General features: G+C 36.7%; 1 protein-coding gene across 2 annotated transcripts in view; it reads left to right on the top strand.

Moving 5' to 3' along the window:
• Nucleotides 1–19309, top strand: part of macrod2 (mono-ADP ribosylhydrolase 2) — a 676928-nt gene that overhangs the window by 613775 nt on the left and 43844 nt on the right. The window contains exons 10-11 of one of the 2 annotated variants that reach the window (XM_020921400.2): nt 10179–10217; nt 15615–15674. In XM_020921400.2, the coding sequence (XP_020777059.1) occupies nt 10179–10217; nt 15615–15674 (99 nt within the window). The remainder of the gene's footprint in view (nt 1–10178; nt 10218–15614; nt 15675–19309) is intronic. The other variant, XM_055162427.1, reaches the window with a different exon arrangement.

Consider the following 19309-nt stretch of genomic DNA (forward strand, 5'->3'; position numbering starts at 1 on the left):
TTAGGGTAATTTTGTATAACGTGATTTTCAAGTTAAGATTGAGGTCATACATTTTTAAAACATGTCAGCTATTAATGTTATGGCCTTGTGAAAAGCACAAGAAGTTATCTCATAAAATTTCTTATGCTTCTAGGAAAATACCACTGCTTTGAGACAGATAGCAGAAAAAAACATGCTCACTGAGTATATTTTAATGCAACAAGGTGTTTGTTAATAATGCTAATGATAAAGTGTTACTGTTACACATCTGTGGCTTGTGTAAAATGAAAAAGAAAGACTGACCTTGTCTCCATGGTGTTATTGTTGGTGATATTGCGTTGTTTTAGCCTGATTCATCAGACGGTTTTACTTCATGGAAACCATCTGACCTCGCAGCATTAGGATTTCTTCCCTCGACTGGTACTTTTTTTATTGAACCATTCGCTGCTATTTGGTTGTGACGTATGTAATGCGCCGCAACGCTCAGTGATATCCAAGTAATTGCCGGCACAACAACAAAGAGTGAACATGTCTGTCAATGATCATTGTCGTTTCTGTAAAGTGAACTTGCTCATTAAAGGTGCAATAAAAATGTGAAGTTTGTATTTGACAAAGGAAGTCCAAAGGAGGATAAAGTATGTAGTCTGCTATCGCAACTCAGGTTGGTTCAGCTCTCCACTGATTGGCCGGTGTGTGGTCTACAACTTCCAGGATTCTTGCAAACCATCTAGTGTATTCTGATTCATGACCTAGTCACTGGAGAAAAATTAAATTGAGCGGAGGCACTAGGTGGCGCCAGCCTGGCTTGCATTATTTCACAGTACAGCTAGAAACCAAATAATCTATCTTTAATGTTCTATTCTGATATGACCTGTTAGTTCGTCTGCTGTACCTTGCATGTCTCAATGAAGATGGACAAGTTTAATGCCATACTGTGGAACATTCCAGGCAAAGTAATAACATCCCTCTGGAGGTCTGTGCATTCTCTCAGATTTTTCTTTTTCCATCCCTATGGAGACAAGAATGTACCATACTCCCCATCAGAAAAGTTATACACTACATCTCTAAAATTCCTCCTGTATTTTTTATGGACCTGCATCTAGTCTCTCGGGTGATAAAATGACTAAAATTGTGATTATGCCCTGTAGCCTGAAGCATATCTTTTTTGAACTGCAGTGAGCTTTTCTGGCCCAAACTGCTGATTGGTATGATTGCACTATGCAGGAAATGCACAGTCTCTTTCCTGTGAAAAGCCATCCATTTACCCTGCACAGAACATCCCTGGTTCATCAGCATGTGAATTAGCTCTGTAGGTGTGCTCTAGTTCTTTCAGGAGGGTATCTGCAGGCATCACCACATTAGAACATGGAGCACCGTTCACTCCTGTGTATCCCGCTGCATCCTTTCAATACCTCTGTCACATTGTCCCTTTTCCATTTTCTCTGCTTCTGCTCGCTTACAAATGCTTTTTCTTTTTTTTTCATCATTTGGCCAATACCTCATCTCTTCACTTCCTATCATTCGTTCTCATTATATCGAGGAGGGGCCACACGCGCCTCCTCCATCAGCGAGCAGTTATCGGCTGTTGTGAATAGTAGCCCTGATCTTTGTATAATTCTTATTTGTGTGCTAGCGAGACTCCACATCTTCCTTGTGACATCAGTTTTAAGCATGTCTAGACCCAAGCAGGGCCACAATAGATTTTTTTTATTGAAGTCTTACTATTCTCATTTTTCATTGTAAAGCTGCTTTCCTCGTATTCGGGCAATCTGTCAAGTGACAATGACTGGAGCAGGGATGTGTAAACAGCATATTTGCATACAGGAAATTGCTTTATTACAATGTGCATTCCCACAAGCTGTCACTATGAGAGAATACGGCTGCCTCTTTTTGCACCAAGAGCAAGCTGAAAAATAACCTGTTTCGTCACTATGCACACATACTATATATAGTATTGTGCAAAAGTGTTCAAAAGAAAGAACTCAAGATGTAAAAAGGTACAAAAGATTAAAAAGGAATAAAATGGCAACAAAAATCATACCGTTTAGCTGACAGTGAGTTCAGGGATAAATTCTCACCAACTTAAAATGTTTACTTCACAACAGAAAACTAATAAATTTCAGTTAATACAGAAAAATGGGCCAGAATGCTTCATTTTTTAATTTTACATTTCTACACTAGAATTTATAATGTAAGATCCCAACAATATTAAATGTGTACAAAATATGTCTAGGAGTGATTGACAAGAATCTTTCTTTCTTTCTAAACTATGAAACTATATACATATTAGGGTGCATCATTTGCCCAACTTTTTGAAATTTTTTTGAAAATCAGTCTGTGCCTAGTATAAATTTTTTACACTTGCCAAAGTAAACTTCCATGAGAAATTTTATGAAATTCTATTGATGTCTACTGGGTCCACCAATCCTCTGGACTTTACTGCCTGCGGAAGCCTTAAATCTGACCTGAAAAATCAGTTTTTCTGTAATAACATCAAAAATAATTAATTTAGCCCTATAGTATCAATGGAAGTTCAATAGAAATATGGACATTGTGTATCCGTTTTATGTCTATTGTTATTAGTTTCTGAGATATCATTTTCATCTATGTCTCTCATTTCATCTTTGGCCTTTGTGGATATTGGATAATTAAAAAACACTCAAAATCTTGACACAATTGTCATATCTTAGAAAATTATGAAGATAGAGATATACAGTTGATACCAAACGATGCGCAATAGCAACATTTATATTCAGCTTTCATTGACACCATAGCTCTAAATGCATTATTTGTAAAGTTGTTTGAGAAAAACTGATTTTTCAGCCAGAGCCTATGGACACCGTTAGGATGGAACTTAAGAAGCCTGGTGGATCCAGTAGATATTATTCAGTTGAACTAATATTCCACAGATTTTCTTTTATTTGGTGTTGTCACATTTTAAAATTGGGTACAAGTTGAATTTCTGATAGTGGGGAAAATGATGCACCCTAATATGTATACAATATAAAACATATATATATATATATATATATATATATATATATATATATATATATATATATTTTTTTTTTTTTTTTGTCATTATTATTATTATATGCTTGATATTGGACAATTGCAGTATTCCACATTTGTTGGAACAACTAGTTCCTGAAGTACTAGTTTAAGTATACCTCTATAGCTGTTCTAGTCAGTTGTAGCACACTAGAATAAAAGAGAGCAACCACCAATGGAGAAACATCTTGATGGAAAAACACTACAAAGCGATATCTGTAGTACCATCCACCTCCCCTTTCACCAACTGTGCTCATAAGTAGTGATATAATGACCTATTTATTATGCGTGCTGCCATAAACTACATGTATCACTGAGGTGCTGTTACAGACCCAGAATGTACTAAGAGGACCAGTGGGTTTCATTATTGTACATTTGCATTAACAAACATAAAGCAATGCAATATAATGCAGGCGGTGTTCTGTGAGGATACATAGATGTTAAAAGAACGGTGTTATGAAAAACTAATGTGGGCCATAGAAGGAGTTTATGCAGCCACAAGTCAAAGATGGCTATAAGAGGAAAAATATTACTAAACAAATTGTGTATGCAGTATCTTAACCAGTGAGCTTTATACATAATTTATGAAAAAAAAATTGCATTATTAAAATGTGTGGTCACAGAAATGCAGTGTATACAGTTAGATAATATGATAAATAAGTGCATCTATTTTTTTTTTTACATCTAATTTTGAGTGATCAAGGTTTTCATTGATTTATTACGCTATTTTTTGATCTGTGTTATAATGTTTTTCCTCATCAAAAACATACCTAGAGTTATGTTTTGTTTCATTCTCCCATGTTTAACACACAAATCCTACATATTTGCTTATTTCTTCTATATTCAGATTTTGTTCCACTGTGTTTTTAAACTCCATACACCTTCATTAGAATCATCTGGATAATTTCACCCCTGGAATTTCCAATCTGTACTGAAGCAAAGGTAAAACGCAGCTGAAAACTACTGCTTCATGACATCACAAGGTGGAACAGAGCATTTTGAGCTTTGGAGATGTAGACAGGCTAATAATGCAGTGTACTTAAACTTGTGTGTATGAAATGCAGCACAAAGATAAATGTTTTTGATGGGAACATGGCTTAAAGCTCTCAAGAGTTCATTTTGTGTAAGACTTTTAATTTCTTGAACATAAACAATATCATTTTAATTATTGCTATTAACCCCCAAAATAAAGTCAAGTTTATTTTTCAGTCTCTCTCTGAACTCTCCTCCAAGCCAGAGAGCTGTGGACCTCTCGATTAAAAGCTCAAAATGATCTTTCACGATTAGAAATGACTGCAAATTTTAAAATTCTTGCTCATCCTTATAAGATGGTAAGAGCTTTTTACCATCAGTGAAGAGCATATGGGTTTATTTCTATTACTAATACTAATCTGTGTAATGTAGGGTCTCGCCAGCTTCTCTTTTTATTACCTAAGTCATGAACAAGTTTGAAAAATAGGTCTGTCTGTGACTATAGACATGCCCTTATAGTGAATGAATGTGGAATGGTCGTCAAGTTTTATCTGTATCATAATATACAGCTCAGACAACTCACAACTTCTAAACTCTTTAAAGAAAGCTATAAATGAAAATAATACATTGAATTTCAAGCTAGCTGTCAATCATCTGCGCTGACTCAGACCTTATCTAGGCCAACATGGCAGTTGATATGATTGTTGTTTGTCTCAAAATCTTCTCTACAGAAAGTGAAGCTCTGTTTACTCAAAGGCAAAAAGAACAGGTAGAAATCTCAAAAATACTTATATGTTTGTTATGGATTTTTCAATGGATATCAAATGTAGCTAATCTTAACTTTCACTTTAGTCACCTTGCCCAGTAACTGATTAGGTTCAGTGTTTCTCCAGGCTGCGTTTGAAAAGGAAAAACGAATGTGTGGGTAAACCCTATTAATACTCCAAGAGCTTAATCAATGCAATTAATCATATGACATGCTCGTATTAGGTATTCAGATTGGATCATAGATTTTGATTGACCACATGCTTGCCTTGGCACGTATTATTTGCGAGCAGGAAGCAGTGAGGCAGCTGTGGTTGGGGGAGAGTGAAAGCATGTTGGAATTGATTCTGGGTACAAGTCCTGGGCTAATATGATCCGGGTGGCTGCCCACAGGCTGCGGGCTCCATCTCAGTCCTCACAATATTAACTGAGTCCACAGATCTGCAGAGCCAGACACACTCGCACCAACTGTTCACCCTTTTCCAAGCAACTTTGTTTGTGAAAAGCCGAATATACTTCACACTCTGTCATACAAACTGGCACAAGCTGACCTTCAGTGTGTAAGGGTAGAGTCAAATAGTCAATAGAAGTCAATATAAAAGCAGTATTTAGAAACGAGGTACTGGGTTTTATCATTACAAGGAAGGTTATGGCTATTTATCGTCATCAAACTAAAATCAAACTTCTTTTAAATTTGATAAAATAAGGTCATGGCTTCTGCTTTGTAGAGGGTACTTGCTTTTCATTGATGTATACAATGGTTGTATCAAGAAGAGCAATCTCTGCAGTATTTAAGAAATCTTACGAATTTACCACGCACATTGATGACTCCTAGAAGCAAGTGACTTATGAATGTAGCGTAGTTAGAGTATAAAACCTGTATTTGGCTTTTTGAACTTGAAACCAGAGCGTTCTTTTACATCAATTCATGTAGGTTATTTTTCAGTTGCTTTCCATTATTCTTTCTTAAACAGCTTTTTATATTTTTATCACTTGAGTGGAGCTAAATCTGGACTCTGGTTGGACAGTAAATTCTCTTTCAGCAGACATCATTTACACAGCTCTTTATAAACTTCACACCATCCTCCTCTTCTGTCCATATCAGAGGAGTCCCAGACCTCTCTAATGCGCTGTACACACGCTCCACTATCACACATGTAATTTCTTCATGTGGATATAAAAGGCTACAGGAAGCGTGCGATGTTGGTGGGGCAATCCCTGGGGGGTGGATACGAGTAGGACATGGTGAGTTAGTCATGTGATCAGCGGTCTCTCTTTGGGCTTTGGATCGTACAAGGGTTCACTTTCATGTGTGACATCGTGAGAACATGGGGTGTAAATTCAAGACATGGGATACAGCGGGATGTGGCTGCTGCGCTGACATGCTTCGCTATATTTGAGAATCCTATACAAACCACAAGCAATGACTTTAGCTGTGAGGAACCGGCTCAGTCTATCTCATCTATTAAAGAGTCATATTCAAAAAATGGTTAGACTTTATTCCAGTATTGTTGTGAATATTATCATTACGGAAGTCAACATATATCATACTATGTCACACTTTTACATGAAGCCCACTTTTTTATGTTGATCCAAATAAAATATTTACAATTTTAGAATTAGCTATTGAGTGCTAAAATGATTACGTATAAATATATATTTTTTATGTATTTAAAGGGCCCACGTTACACTATTTTCTGATATTCTAGTTTGTTATAATGTTTCCTTCTCACAAACATACCTGGAGTGCCTTGTTTCATTGTTATTTGTTATTTATTTATTTATTTGTGTATTTATTTATTTATTTTGGGCAAGTAAGAGATTTACCTTCTTATACAATGGAACATGTAACATTAGTGAAAACATCATAGAAATAATCACACAAAAAAAGCCTAAAATGGAGTGGGAAGAAGAAAATGTATTTAATCCCATTCCCCTCTTCTCTCTTCTAATTTAACATGAGCTTTCTTTTTCATTTTTCAGACATTATACATTAATTCTTCATTCATTAATTCTCACAAACACACAAACCCTGCATATTTGTTTCTTTCTCAAACTGAAAACACTCCAGGTATTACAAATCTATATTTATAAAGTAGCAGTATATATAAAATATTTCCATGACAAAAAATAACATGTTAGAGTCAACATTTCATCGTCTTGAAAACAATAGGTATGTAACAATAACCAAAATACTGTGATATTGTATCGTCAAAAATCTCACAATAATATGGGCTGGCACAGTATATCGAATCACAAGTTCCTTTGTTTAAATGCATGGTTTTATAGTTGCAGCAACTTATAAATGTAGGGAACTACATATCCCATGATTCATTTCAGTGCAAACAACATGATGAAATATGTTTTTTACTTGAATTCTTGGGATTATGATGGAAATAATTCACACCAAAATCTTGTCAAGGCATTTTAAAAGCAAAAAAGTGTCTCATTTACAATTATATTAGCCTCTTCAAAATATCGAAATGTATATCATGATAATATTGTAGCTTGAGATTTGGATATTGTTACATCCATAGAAAACAATGGTATTCTGTTGTCTTATAGACCAGGACCATTTGAAAACTATTGAGAAAAGGTCTAATTTTGTGTTGTATATCAAATGACTATTAAGTTTCTCTATTAACTTGTTTGTTTGTGTGTTTTTTGACAGTCGTGGTCCAGCAGTGCAGATGTGCAGCATTAATAATGCCATAACATGTGGCTGTCCATGTTTCCACTTGTGCTCCATTGTTCCTCTGTGTCCTTTGTCTGGCTGCAGCAGGGTTAGATTAATGCACTGTACCCTTTCATTCAGTGTTGTACAAAAGAAAAGCCTGTCGCTGAATCCTCTGGGAGCTCTGACGCTTCCACTTCCACACAGCCCATGACAACAGCCTTTCATCAACGCTAACGCCTGCTAACTGTGCTCACTAACCACAATGCAATGCTTACAGTAGGCTCGCATACCGCGCTCGTGCTGCGCTGTATATGGAGAAACATAAATATACCGTCATGACTCAAGGCTATATGCACTCTGGAGATCTGAGGAGTTACACGGGTGCTAAAACTATAGGAACACTTTTTATTTCACTGTAACTTTTCTAGAGGGGTATCTGCTTGTTTCCATAGAGACGTTATTGCCAAGTTACTTCGTGCACTTTTCACTGGTTCAGTTGTTTGTTTGTTTACTTCAAAGTAAGAATGTGTTAATGAGTCTACATGGCATTTATTGCTCATTTGAGGCATAAAAAATAACAGATATTAACAGATATAATTGGTTAAATAAAGACTAATAAAGGTGATACGCAGTAATAATTGAGAAACGACGGCGTCTACTGTGTATATGACAGGGCTGTTTTTCACACAGGCACTTTAACCAAACATTAAAATCTGACCTAACCTGAGAATAAACAAAATTTGGACTGAACCATGACCAAACCAGGAGCAAACCAAAATCGGATTAAAGGGTCCATACGCTATTTTCTGAACTGTTTTAATTTTGTTTCCTCATCACAAATGTATCTAGAGTTTTGTTTTATTTCATCCACACGTTTAACACAAGCCCTTCATATTTAGGTTTTATTTAGTTCCTCCATCGATATTGTTTAATGTGACAATACAGTATCGATATCGTGGGCTGCTGCGTCGATATATCACCAAGAGTATTTTTTGGTGTGTTTTACTAAATTATTTACTGCAGAGCTACAGTTTTGTTGCTTGTTTAGTGGAAGGAAACTCGTTTACACAGCACATTTGACATTTTCACTGTTTTGATGAGTAAAATGGTTGTGTTTCATATTAACTTTGCACTGTATTGAATCAATTTGAAATATGTATCAAATCGTAAGCTCCCCTTTGACACAAGAAATTATGTATTAGAATAAAAAAATCATAATCTGAGCATTTATGTTTCCTTTAATCGTGAGTTTATGTTGTATATATCATACTTGCACCTTTTTCATGATCCTATTATTTTGGTCATTGCCACTATCTCTGCCTCATCATGAGTCCAAGCCATCTCATCTCCCACAGTACGACTCTTCTCACCCTGAAACGGCACAGTCCAGCCTCTCTGTCGTTCACAATAGGCTCCCAGAGAAAAGAAGGACAAATCAAAGGGTTTTTTCTCTCTGTCTGAGCCACTGTGGTCCACCCAGCCTTCAGTCCCAGTCATTTGGGGGAAATAGGGGTTTTACACAGAGTCGACCAGAGAAGCTTTAATTGAAAAGGAATGTTTCTTGAATGGGCTCAGATGCCCTCCTCTCTCTCCCTCTTACATACACATGCTATAATTTAATGTAATAACTATCCAAGGACGTCTGTGGGGAAGTGAGGGAGGCTGTGAAAGTGGTTTGGGCGGGTATGGCTTTTGGTGTGAAGGCGGTAGAATTTGGGTGAAGGATGAGTAGGTTTTTTTTGTTTTTGTTTTTTTTTAAGTTATCTCTATCAGTGCGTGCTTTATATAGTCAGCTTCACTTTTGCCTTGGTTTTATCACTTACTATCTTTTCAACATCACTTTCTTTACTCTGCCCAATTAATATAGATAGATTTATTAATGTGTGTATGTTCTATGTTTTCAGAAAATGTGGTAAAATGATTTTTAAATGTAACTGACCATAACAGAAATTATACTACTGTATATATAATTTTTTGGTGGAGGGTCCGACACCTGCTTGACTCTGTGGAGATATTATTTCTCTGGAATGTTCCACGGTACACAGTACACAGTACAATGTGTCCCAAACCTATTTATCTCCACTGAGATGGTGAGGCTAAGTTTCAAGTAAGATCTGTGAAGAGGCAAGCCCACTTCAAAAATGGGCAACAGTAGCTTAGTTGGAGTGTTCGTCCTCTGATCTGAAGGTTGGCGCTTCAAATCCCGCTCTCAACATAAGCATCATTGGTAGAACAGTCAGATCCACTGACCCACAGCTAGGCGGTGTGATTCCAGCTCCCACAGATGAGTGCTGTGGTTGTGACTTTGGGCAAGACACTTTACCCACCTTGCCCCCAGTCTCTGTGTGCACTGCTGTATGAATGTGTGTATTAATGTGTGCGTGAATGGGTGAGTGGTTCCTTGATGTAAAGTCCTTTGAGTGCCTTGAGTGTGCTGAATGTGGAAAAACACTCTATAAAAAATGACCAACATGTGAGCATATAAAAATGCCATTTGACCATGTGACCAAAACTGCTTCAGAATTAGCCACCAGTATTCATTCATTAATCAGCAAGTTAATGGAAAAAGTCTTTATTCATGCTCTTATAGGAAAAACAGCCTCTGTATATGACTACACAGGTTGGGTTGCTTTGATTCCAATTTCATTCAGACGTACACTTTTGAACAGAGCACACACAAAAGACACACTGTAATTATTTCCACTTAATTTGCCTTGTTTTTCTTCCTTTACAGACAACGACATGGAGGCTCCAGAGGAGCAGCAGAAGGACGGTGAGTGACAGAGGATTTCAAGGCTCCTTTTCCCCTTTACACCTGCATCAGAGCTCACACACACAGACACTCTCTCAAACACACAGAGGCCAATCGAGAGTACACACAGGGATTTAGTGCCTTTGACTGCAGGCCGATCAAACTGAGTGTTTATTTATTCAGATGACAGACTGAATCCGAGACACGCCACACTTAAAATACTTAATGTCAGGTGTATTACATTTCAAGAGCCATGCATTATTAGCTACAGCAGTTATGTTTGTGAATCAGACATTTAATTGCTTTACATTATGCTTGTCCAGGCATTTTAAGATACATGTTTTGTAGGGTTTAGATGTCATGTTTCATAGCTTAAAATTATGAATAACAAACAACTAATGACACCATTTAAATCTAGTTCCTGTGACATTGTTGCCCAAAGAGAGAATGATGACTTTAAAAACAACAACTTATTTTATTACATCTTTTGTAGTGAAAGGATTTTGAGTGCTAAATGATCTGAAAGTCTAAAAAGGTGTATTGACTTGAAGCTCTGCACTAGAGAAGGAAATTATCACCTCATTTCTTTTTTATTTTATTTGAGCAATTTGTCACACATTGTAACACGTAGATCATGACATCAGCTACTGGACTGTGTTCAGTGTTGAGCTCTAGAGAGATAGCCTATCCAAGATTATGTTTGTGAATGAAACAAAACACTCCAGATTTGTCTTTGTTAAGGGCAATTTTCTAAACAGATTTTTGTCATTTCATGGGACCTTTAAAATCCATGTGCTTATTCCCTGCTCTATTCTGTTGTATTGCTTTCGGGCCACAATAACTGCAAGCGTCTTTAAAGAATGAGCCATGCAGCATGTCCTATACAGCAGCACAAACACAACTGTCAGCACATAATGCCTTTATCACTGCTCCATCTTGGCACATGGCCTGAGACTGCCTGATACTGCTTATCAACATCCACTATTGACATCAGCGGTGCACTCATGTCCTGCATAAGCAATGGTACCCGCAGCCATTTGGGGAGCTGCTATTGTCCGACATGTATTCAGGAGCCAGACTGGTGCATTGTGGGAAAATGAAGTCATTTTAGTGGTATTCAGAAAGTGTGGTATCTAGATTCTGTCTTTATAAATCATTTAAAACTTTGGGTGTAAACATTCTGAAAATGTTGTTTAAAATGAAATTATTATTAAAACGTTTTAAAACTTTTTTGACTAAATTGTTCTTAGGGGATGACGCTAGAATGATAATGGAAACAAATTGAAGTCATCGTTCAATGCTCTCCATTAGTGTTGTCACAATACTGCTATTTCAGTCTTTTTTTTAATACAATTTCAGTATCTATTTTGACCCTAAGGAAAAGGTGTGTTACTCAATACAGATTTTGGCACCATAGTGATAATAAAAGATAGTCTGACCATAGATTATATTTTTCAACTTAACATTTCATAATTCTGATCTTATAGGCCGATGCTTGTTCAAATGACAATCTGTAATAGTTTTGGTAGTTAATTAGTGTCTGGGTTTTGATACTGTTGATGTGCCTGTCGCTCTAGAAACCTGAAATTTTGGGCGACTGCTCCCGGTGAAGCACCCATACTTAAATAGGTCAAACTGAATGTTTTCGATTTGTGTCAGAATTAGTATAATACTGCATAGTAATGTATATATGTTTTATTGTAAGTTTTTTGCAAATGTAAGCCACTACCTGTGCACAGTTAATATGAAATACATCTGTTTTAGTCATCAAAATAAACCGCAGTTCTTCCATTAAATAAGCAACAAAATTGTCACAAATAAATTGCTTAAGACAGGCGTCCATTGTGCGATTTTTGGCCCTTTTTGAGCCAATTTTTGACTGGTTTTAGGATCGACTTTTGGCTTAATCATATATCATGCTTCGTGTAGTAGACATGGAGTAACGAGGACCGATTAATACCTCACGAACAGCTCCTAATCGGCAATTGTAGGTCGCAAGAATAACAAACTTCTTTGAAATCTAATCGCTTCTCGTGTGGGTTTCGCTCTGTTGAAGTACTTCCACGAGCTGTGAACTTTGGTCGTACAGTTTGAGCTGGGACTGAGTGCAACGATCAAAAATATCACGGTGTATGTCAGGCATTAAAGAGATAAAAAAAATTATCTTGAGAAAACAGCGATACAGCAACCCATTATAATGGTACTGTATCACCAAATTTAGTACCATGATATATCAGTATTTCAATGTTTTTACACATCCCTAGCAAGCAGCGCATCTTCAATTGTCTAGTGACTGTCTAGAATTGCGCTTTACAAAACTAATGCATTTTTATCATTATCAGCTTGCCAAAAATGATGAAGTTGTAATCTGGCGGAGGATCACTGCACCATAGGAGGCAGATGAAATTGTATGCCAATCTTAGAAATAAAGGCCTAAAAGAAATGAACCACCATGAACTGCTATTGTTTATTTAGTTTTGCACAACAGTCTATAGCAGTGTTATTTGGCAGATGACCGCTGTTTAAATTGTGTGGGTAAATGTGAAGTGAAAAGCGCTTATGGCCCCATCCTCATGATTGTGTTTACTGAGTGGATTTGGCCTGTGTCTCATTCTCATTTTCTCAAAGAGTCCATTGTACATGTGCAACCAAATAAACCACAATCAATGTTAGTTTTACTCTGCGTCTAGTGAAGAAAGTGCTCTGATTACTGTACTGATGTAGGACACGGGCTCTATCAAAATGTTTTTTCGTCTCAAAGTCACCCCATGATTTGCCAATTACACGCATCTGTGTTTTCAATGAGATTCAATTTTGGGCCCACATAAAAGAGTGGCTGCTTTATAAGTGCACTGTAAAATCTGATCCTGCCGAGTGAAACAATGTGCGCGTAATGGCAGAGTCGTAAAGGCCTCAGTCAACGTCTCCGAGCGTGTTCTGTTCTTGTCAGGAAGAGTGCTGCTTCTCACAGCAAGGGGAATGTTTGGCTTTCTAACTACTATCTATTATTAAACCCAAAGAGACAGACTTAAATGAAGAATGTTCAAACTAAAAACCAAGATAGTGGCGGTTCTGGCTTGAATACCTCCTTTGGAAGACCCCTGCATGCGTATTATTACTTTTTAATGACCTGTCACTGTATATATTATTGATTAATGCAACATTTAAACAGACCTAATTAGTATTAAGTAGTAGTATTATTTCTCCGGTCTGTTAGCTCCGGCCCTGGACTTCCCAGAGCAGAGTCACAGTCTCTATACAGCAGAGGACAGTTGTAGAGGCGACAGAGGACCTAAAACACCACAAGCTTCACTAAGTTTTACCAAGATGTCTGTACTTATGTTTAGTGTCACTTTTCAAAAGCCAACATCAGAGCTCAGCTGGAGTCACTATATTTTTACCAAGAGTCTATAATCTAACCAGTACCATACATGCCTTTACAGAAAACAGAAAAAATGCCACTGTTCCTAGATTTGCCGGTGAATTAGAGCAGTTTAAATTAGGTTAAAGTGCTCTTAAGTGCTCTTATCTTTTGTTTTGAAGAGGTTGAAGAGGGTTAGCTGCACTGTAATTTGGCAAATTGTGTACATATGATCAAAATGAAAGTCTGGTGAGTAGGGGTGTGCAAAAATATCGAAATATCGAAACTCGTTTATGCAACATATTTGACATTTCACTATTTTGATGATTAAAATGTTTGTATTTCATATTAACTTTGCACAAGAAGTGGCTTAACAAAGACTTTTAGTATCACAGCCATGTTTTAGCCTTTATTTTTTTTTATTGAACCATATCGAATCGATTTGAAATATATCATACTGAATAGAAAGTACACTGTCGAGATATGTATTGTATCGTGGCCTATGTATCGAGGTACATATCGTATCAGCAACTTCTTAATGATACTACTGGTGACGTCTGTGGACCTCTACTACACTCATACAGTGCAACCGAATATTTCTGAATACTGGCAAAGCCTAAATATATATTACTGAAACAAAACTCAACTACAGAATATTGTTAAATGATCCTAAGCATTGCACCATGGTTGACCTAAACTAAATATAATCTTGGTCTATATCACTATTTATCTTAAATCATGAATAAATATGTGCCACAAATCTAAAAGCAATAGCAAAACTGTGAAAGAATTAGGCCCATATCACAACTTGAGATCCACACAACACCAGACTTTAACAGGCCTTTGTCAAGTCATGGTCCAGATCCATTCTGGACTGGTTTGGTTTAATAGTGTCCCTTCCCATGGAGCAGGCTTTGATTGTGTTCCATCAGCTCGCGTCTGAATCAGTCTGGAGCCCATTCAAACGTCCATTCAACCCAATGAAGCTGCTCACACATGAAATGAGCCTATTGTCCCAGGACGGTGTCTAAGGCTCACATTCTCCCCTGTACCTCACTGCACTGGTTTTGTCAGACAGGCATAAAACAAAACTGTAAGAGACTTCTGTGTGGACATGAATTTACAACATTTTTATCTTGTAGTTTAGAGAAAAAGAGTTTTTGGTAGCCTTGACATGCTTGGATAACTTGAGAGTGCTGCACCGGGAATGAGGATTGTGGTGAATCAAAAATGTCATTTTTTAAAGGTCCTATATTACACAAAATTGACTGTGAGCTTTAAGACCAGTTATAATGTTACTTCCTCAAAAACATACCTGGACTTGTGGTTTGTTTCTTTCACACACGTTTGAGTAATCCTAATTTAAGGTTCGGCAATTGTTTTTAGCTGATCTTAGAAAACGAACCATGCTCACCCTTAAGTTATATTGAATCTTGATTTGAACATTGTTTTATGGATATGTATTTTGTTTAAAGCGGGATAAACTATTTGGGAATTGTTAAAAACAGGCATTCTTGTTTTAGTGCTACTTTCTCAGAAGTACCTCTTTGGCTTTCCCACCTTTCCTTTTTCTCCCTCTTAATATTTTATATTTTTAAGCTTTTCCGTCTTGTTTTATTGCTTTATTCTATCCTATTTAGTCTATCAACAGCTCCAAAGCCCAAAATGCTCTGTTCTACCCTGTGAGGTCATGTAGTGGTAGTTTTCAGCTCCTTTTACTTTTAGTTCAGTAGAAATTGAGCTGGAAACGATCCAAATTATTCTAGTGAAGGTGTTTAGAATTTAAAACATAAGATATCACAAGGTTTTTCAGTTTGAGAGAAGAACTCAGCCTAAATATGCAGGGTTAATGTGTGAATAAAACTTAAAACTTTTGTATTATGCAGCGCTTTGGAAACAGTTTTGTTCATGAAATGTGCTATATAAATAAAGTGAATTGGATTGGATTGAAATTAAACTCCAGGTATGTTTTTGATGAGGAAACCACATTGTAAGATCGATCAGAGCATAATATAACATTGAGATACTAATGAATGTTTTTTGTTTACTGTTTACAGACACCATCCCACCATCACCCACATCCACACCTAAGGAGGAGGAGGAGGAAGCCAACAGGGGTACGTGGTTTTCTATTCGAATATCATTCACCTAACAAGTTGTTTTGAAAATGCCAAGCCACATTTGACTGGTGGTCAGGTCCTTCCCGGGTGAGACTGAATATGTGACCACTACAGTACAGGAAGGAGGTGCAGGAGCATAAAGCAACAGTATAACAGTACTATGCACAGTAGTGGTGGTAGTAGTAATGTAGTAGCTTTGTTGGGCAGTTGCACTTCCACTTGAGTCATATATTGAGTTTTATATTCAGCTGTTAGGGGAGGGTAATACTGACAAAAAATAATATCTTATTTTTTATCCTTATTACAAATCCTGACAATATTTTAGCGATAATTCATAAAAAGTGAACAAGTGACCATTAAATTAACCACTTTTTTTCCCATTAAGATATTAGACATTAGTAGTGTCGTAGTACCCGAGACTGGTCTTGGTCTCAAGACTGGCCTCAAGACCATTTTTTTACGGTCTTGGTCTCATCTTGGACTCAGTGTTGTCTTGGTCTTGATGGCATTTGGACTCAGTCTTGTCTCAGACTCAAGGTGTGACCCTCGTCGAATGTGATCATATTTCATTACGGTTGCTGCTGTCGACAATAAACTTCTTATCGCAACATGTGGCTGAAGTTTGCCTAATAAAACCAGTAAGAGAATGCAACTCCAGTTAAAAACGTGAAAAAAAACTGCTGTAAAAATCCTACAGTTTTCTGTAAAGTGCCAGTGGGTGAGGGTTTAAAAAAGGATGCAGAGTGTTTCAGTGCATTACAGTTTGCTTGGCTTATTTTAGGCCATAATGAAAATTAATCAGATAAAATGGAGAATGATTTATAAAAACATTGATATATACAGTATGTGCCAAAATAAGTGTTGAAAATGGCAAAGATTTGGTCTTGATGGGCTGTGGTCCTGGTCTTGTCTCGGTCTCTATCTTTGAAAGTCTTGGTCTTGCCTCAGTCTCGGCCCTCAGAGGTCTTGGTCTTGTCTAGGTGTGGTCTCAGACTGGTCTTGGTCTCGATTAGTGCGGTCTTATCTGCAACACGAGACTTTAGATTTTAAGATTGCGCTGCACTACACTGTCTCCTGCATTTATTATTTACTTATATTCTTATTTATCTAGAAGAATTTGATTAAAATCCCCTTTTTACATATTCCCAACAACTTGTATATTGCTACAGGAGTGTTAATAATAATTGTTTAGTAGTAGTAGTAGTAGTAGTAGTAGTAGTAGTAGTAAGTTTTAACATACAATTTGAACCATTTTTCTTCTGTGTTGTTTTATTACATATTTGACTTTATTACCCGGAGACATGTATTCTTTTACTCGAGTATAGATTTTTCTTAACAGCTCAACAGCGGGTCACCTAATCTCAGCAGTTCTATGGGGAAATGAATACAAGATGAACCCATGTTTTTTAAAGAATGTTTTCTTGGAGGTAAACTTGTTTAAGAAGCCATTATCTGGCCATTCTGCCGTTTCAGCCCCTTTGGATGTGTAATATTGAAACAATTATAGGCCTGTGTGATACGATGGACCGGAGATAATTAGATTCTACACTGGAGGCTGTTGGTAGGCAATTAAAATGGCACACTATCCATTTGTCTCCCAGCCTTAAGGTTGTAGGGCATTTTTAAAGATAGTAGTCGTGGTTGTTTTCAGCAGGGTTTCTGACTCAGATTGTGTAGTTTGACTTTGATAGCACAGTCACTTAAAGGATGTCAATACAATCAGGTTAAAAATTGCACTACCTGATTTGTGTCCCTAGCATTTGAGAGAAACCAATGGTGCAGTCAATAGAATGGTACAATAGAAGTCATCCTTAAAAAGAGGCTCTAAGATCTGGACACGGGGTCTAATAAAGCATTTTAAACTGAAGAGGGGAATTTGAGAAGCAAGTGAATGTTTAGACTTGTTCAAATCTTGTTCAATTACTTCACTTACTTTTATTTACTCAACACAATAAGTCGTCTTATCAGTAGGGGTTAGTGCAATATAATGAATGGAATTAATCAAAATAGTAGAAATAAAAAGTATATATAGTGATCAGTGGCGAAGTTAGCAATTTGGGGGCCCTAGCAAACTTGAGTTCGGGGCCCTCACTATAATGCAGTTTTTTTTTAATAGGTGCACATCATATTTATTTGAATTATGGTGGATTGGAAACTTGTCTTATTATTATTTTTTGCTAGTACAATAACATTTTTGTTTACATCTATTACATATGATTATATTTATATTTTTTTATGATTATTGTTTAAAAGTAAACTCCTCTCATTTAAGGTTATATTGAGAGAAAATCAAATTGCTCTGAAGCCTTGGCTATTAGTGGCACTGAGGGCAAATGTTTGGGGCTCCTCCAGGTTTGGGGGCCCTAAGCAGCCGACTTCTTTTGCCTAATGGTAGCGCCACCTCTGATAGTGATAGTAGTATAGGAATATTGACAGAAGTAAAGATAGGCTTCCTATAATGCAGTGGTGGAACTTTTTTTTATTTATTTTTTAATCATCATTTCATCAATTTAATGTAATACTTTTACTTTCTGTTGCTCCAGTGCCTGTACTTTTACTTAAGTAACAAAATTAAGTCCTTCTTTTAACACTGCTGTAACTAATATGACTATGCAATAGGGATGTAACGCTATCCAAATCTCACAGTACGATATTTCACGATATGCACCTCACAGTACGATATTTATTGTGATATTTTGAAGAGGCTAGTATAATTGTAGATGGGACACCTTTTTGCTTTTAAAATACCTTGACAATGTTCTGGTGTGAATTATTTATGTCATAATCCCAAGAATTCAAGTATAAACATATCTTTTCATGTTGTATGCACTGAAATGAATCATGGGATATGTAGTTCCCGATGTTTATAAGATATTGCTACTATAAACCATGTATTTAAGCAAAGGAGCTTGTGACTTGATATATTGTGACAGTCCACAATATTATCATGAGACTTTTGACATTATAGTTACAATCCTGCTATGCAATATGTGTCTTTGTGGATAATATTATAGTACCTTAAACCACAAAATAAGAAAAATACACAGAAAAGCTTTGTAAAGGACTAAATTATAGTTTATTAGTGGCTCTAAAACTAACCACAAGAAGTTCTCCCCTGCCGTTTGGATGTACAGTACCTTCCAGTAATCCTTTGCAGTAATTCAATAAGATTCACAAATTCAATCAGCAGCATTAGCAGGGCATAAGTATTTTGTAATAATCTTTATAAATCCTAATTTATCAGGCCCGCCAGCTTAATAGTAACTAATCCATTCACAAAAGGCCTTGGCACAGCTCTGCAGCCTGGGAACAGTCAGTCCTTGAGACAACCTCTCTCTCAGGAAGGCAATGAAATGATTTTGTAGCAGTAGTTGTATTGTAAAGGTTAGGTCTGCGATGGAGAACGGATTAATCACTCAGATGTCAGATATCAGAGCGCACGGGAAATACAAGCCACAGTTACACCACAATGATATTTTTGGACCAGGAGAATTTGATTTCATAATTACATGGTTAAATATTTGTAAATAGAGGAGTATGACTGGGGTAACAGATGTTTGAAGAGTAGTTGTGGCAGAAGCAGTTGCCTAGTAGTACAAAAATACAGTTAAAGGGACAGTCTGGAAGTTTGG

Source organism: Boleophthalmus pectinirostris, unplaced genomic scaffold (genome assembly GCF_026225935.1).
Source record: "Boleophthalmus pectinirostris isolate CB_2022bp ecotype Guang Dong unplaced genomic scaffold, ASM2622593v1 HiC_scaffold_5, whole genome shotgun sequence".
Classification (NCBI taxonomy): Eukaryota; Metazoa; Chordata; class Actinopteri; order Gobiiformes; family Gobiidae; genus Boleophthalmus; species Boleophthalmus pectinirostris.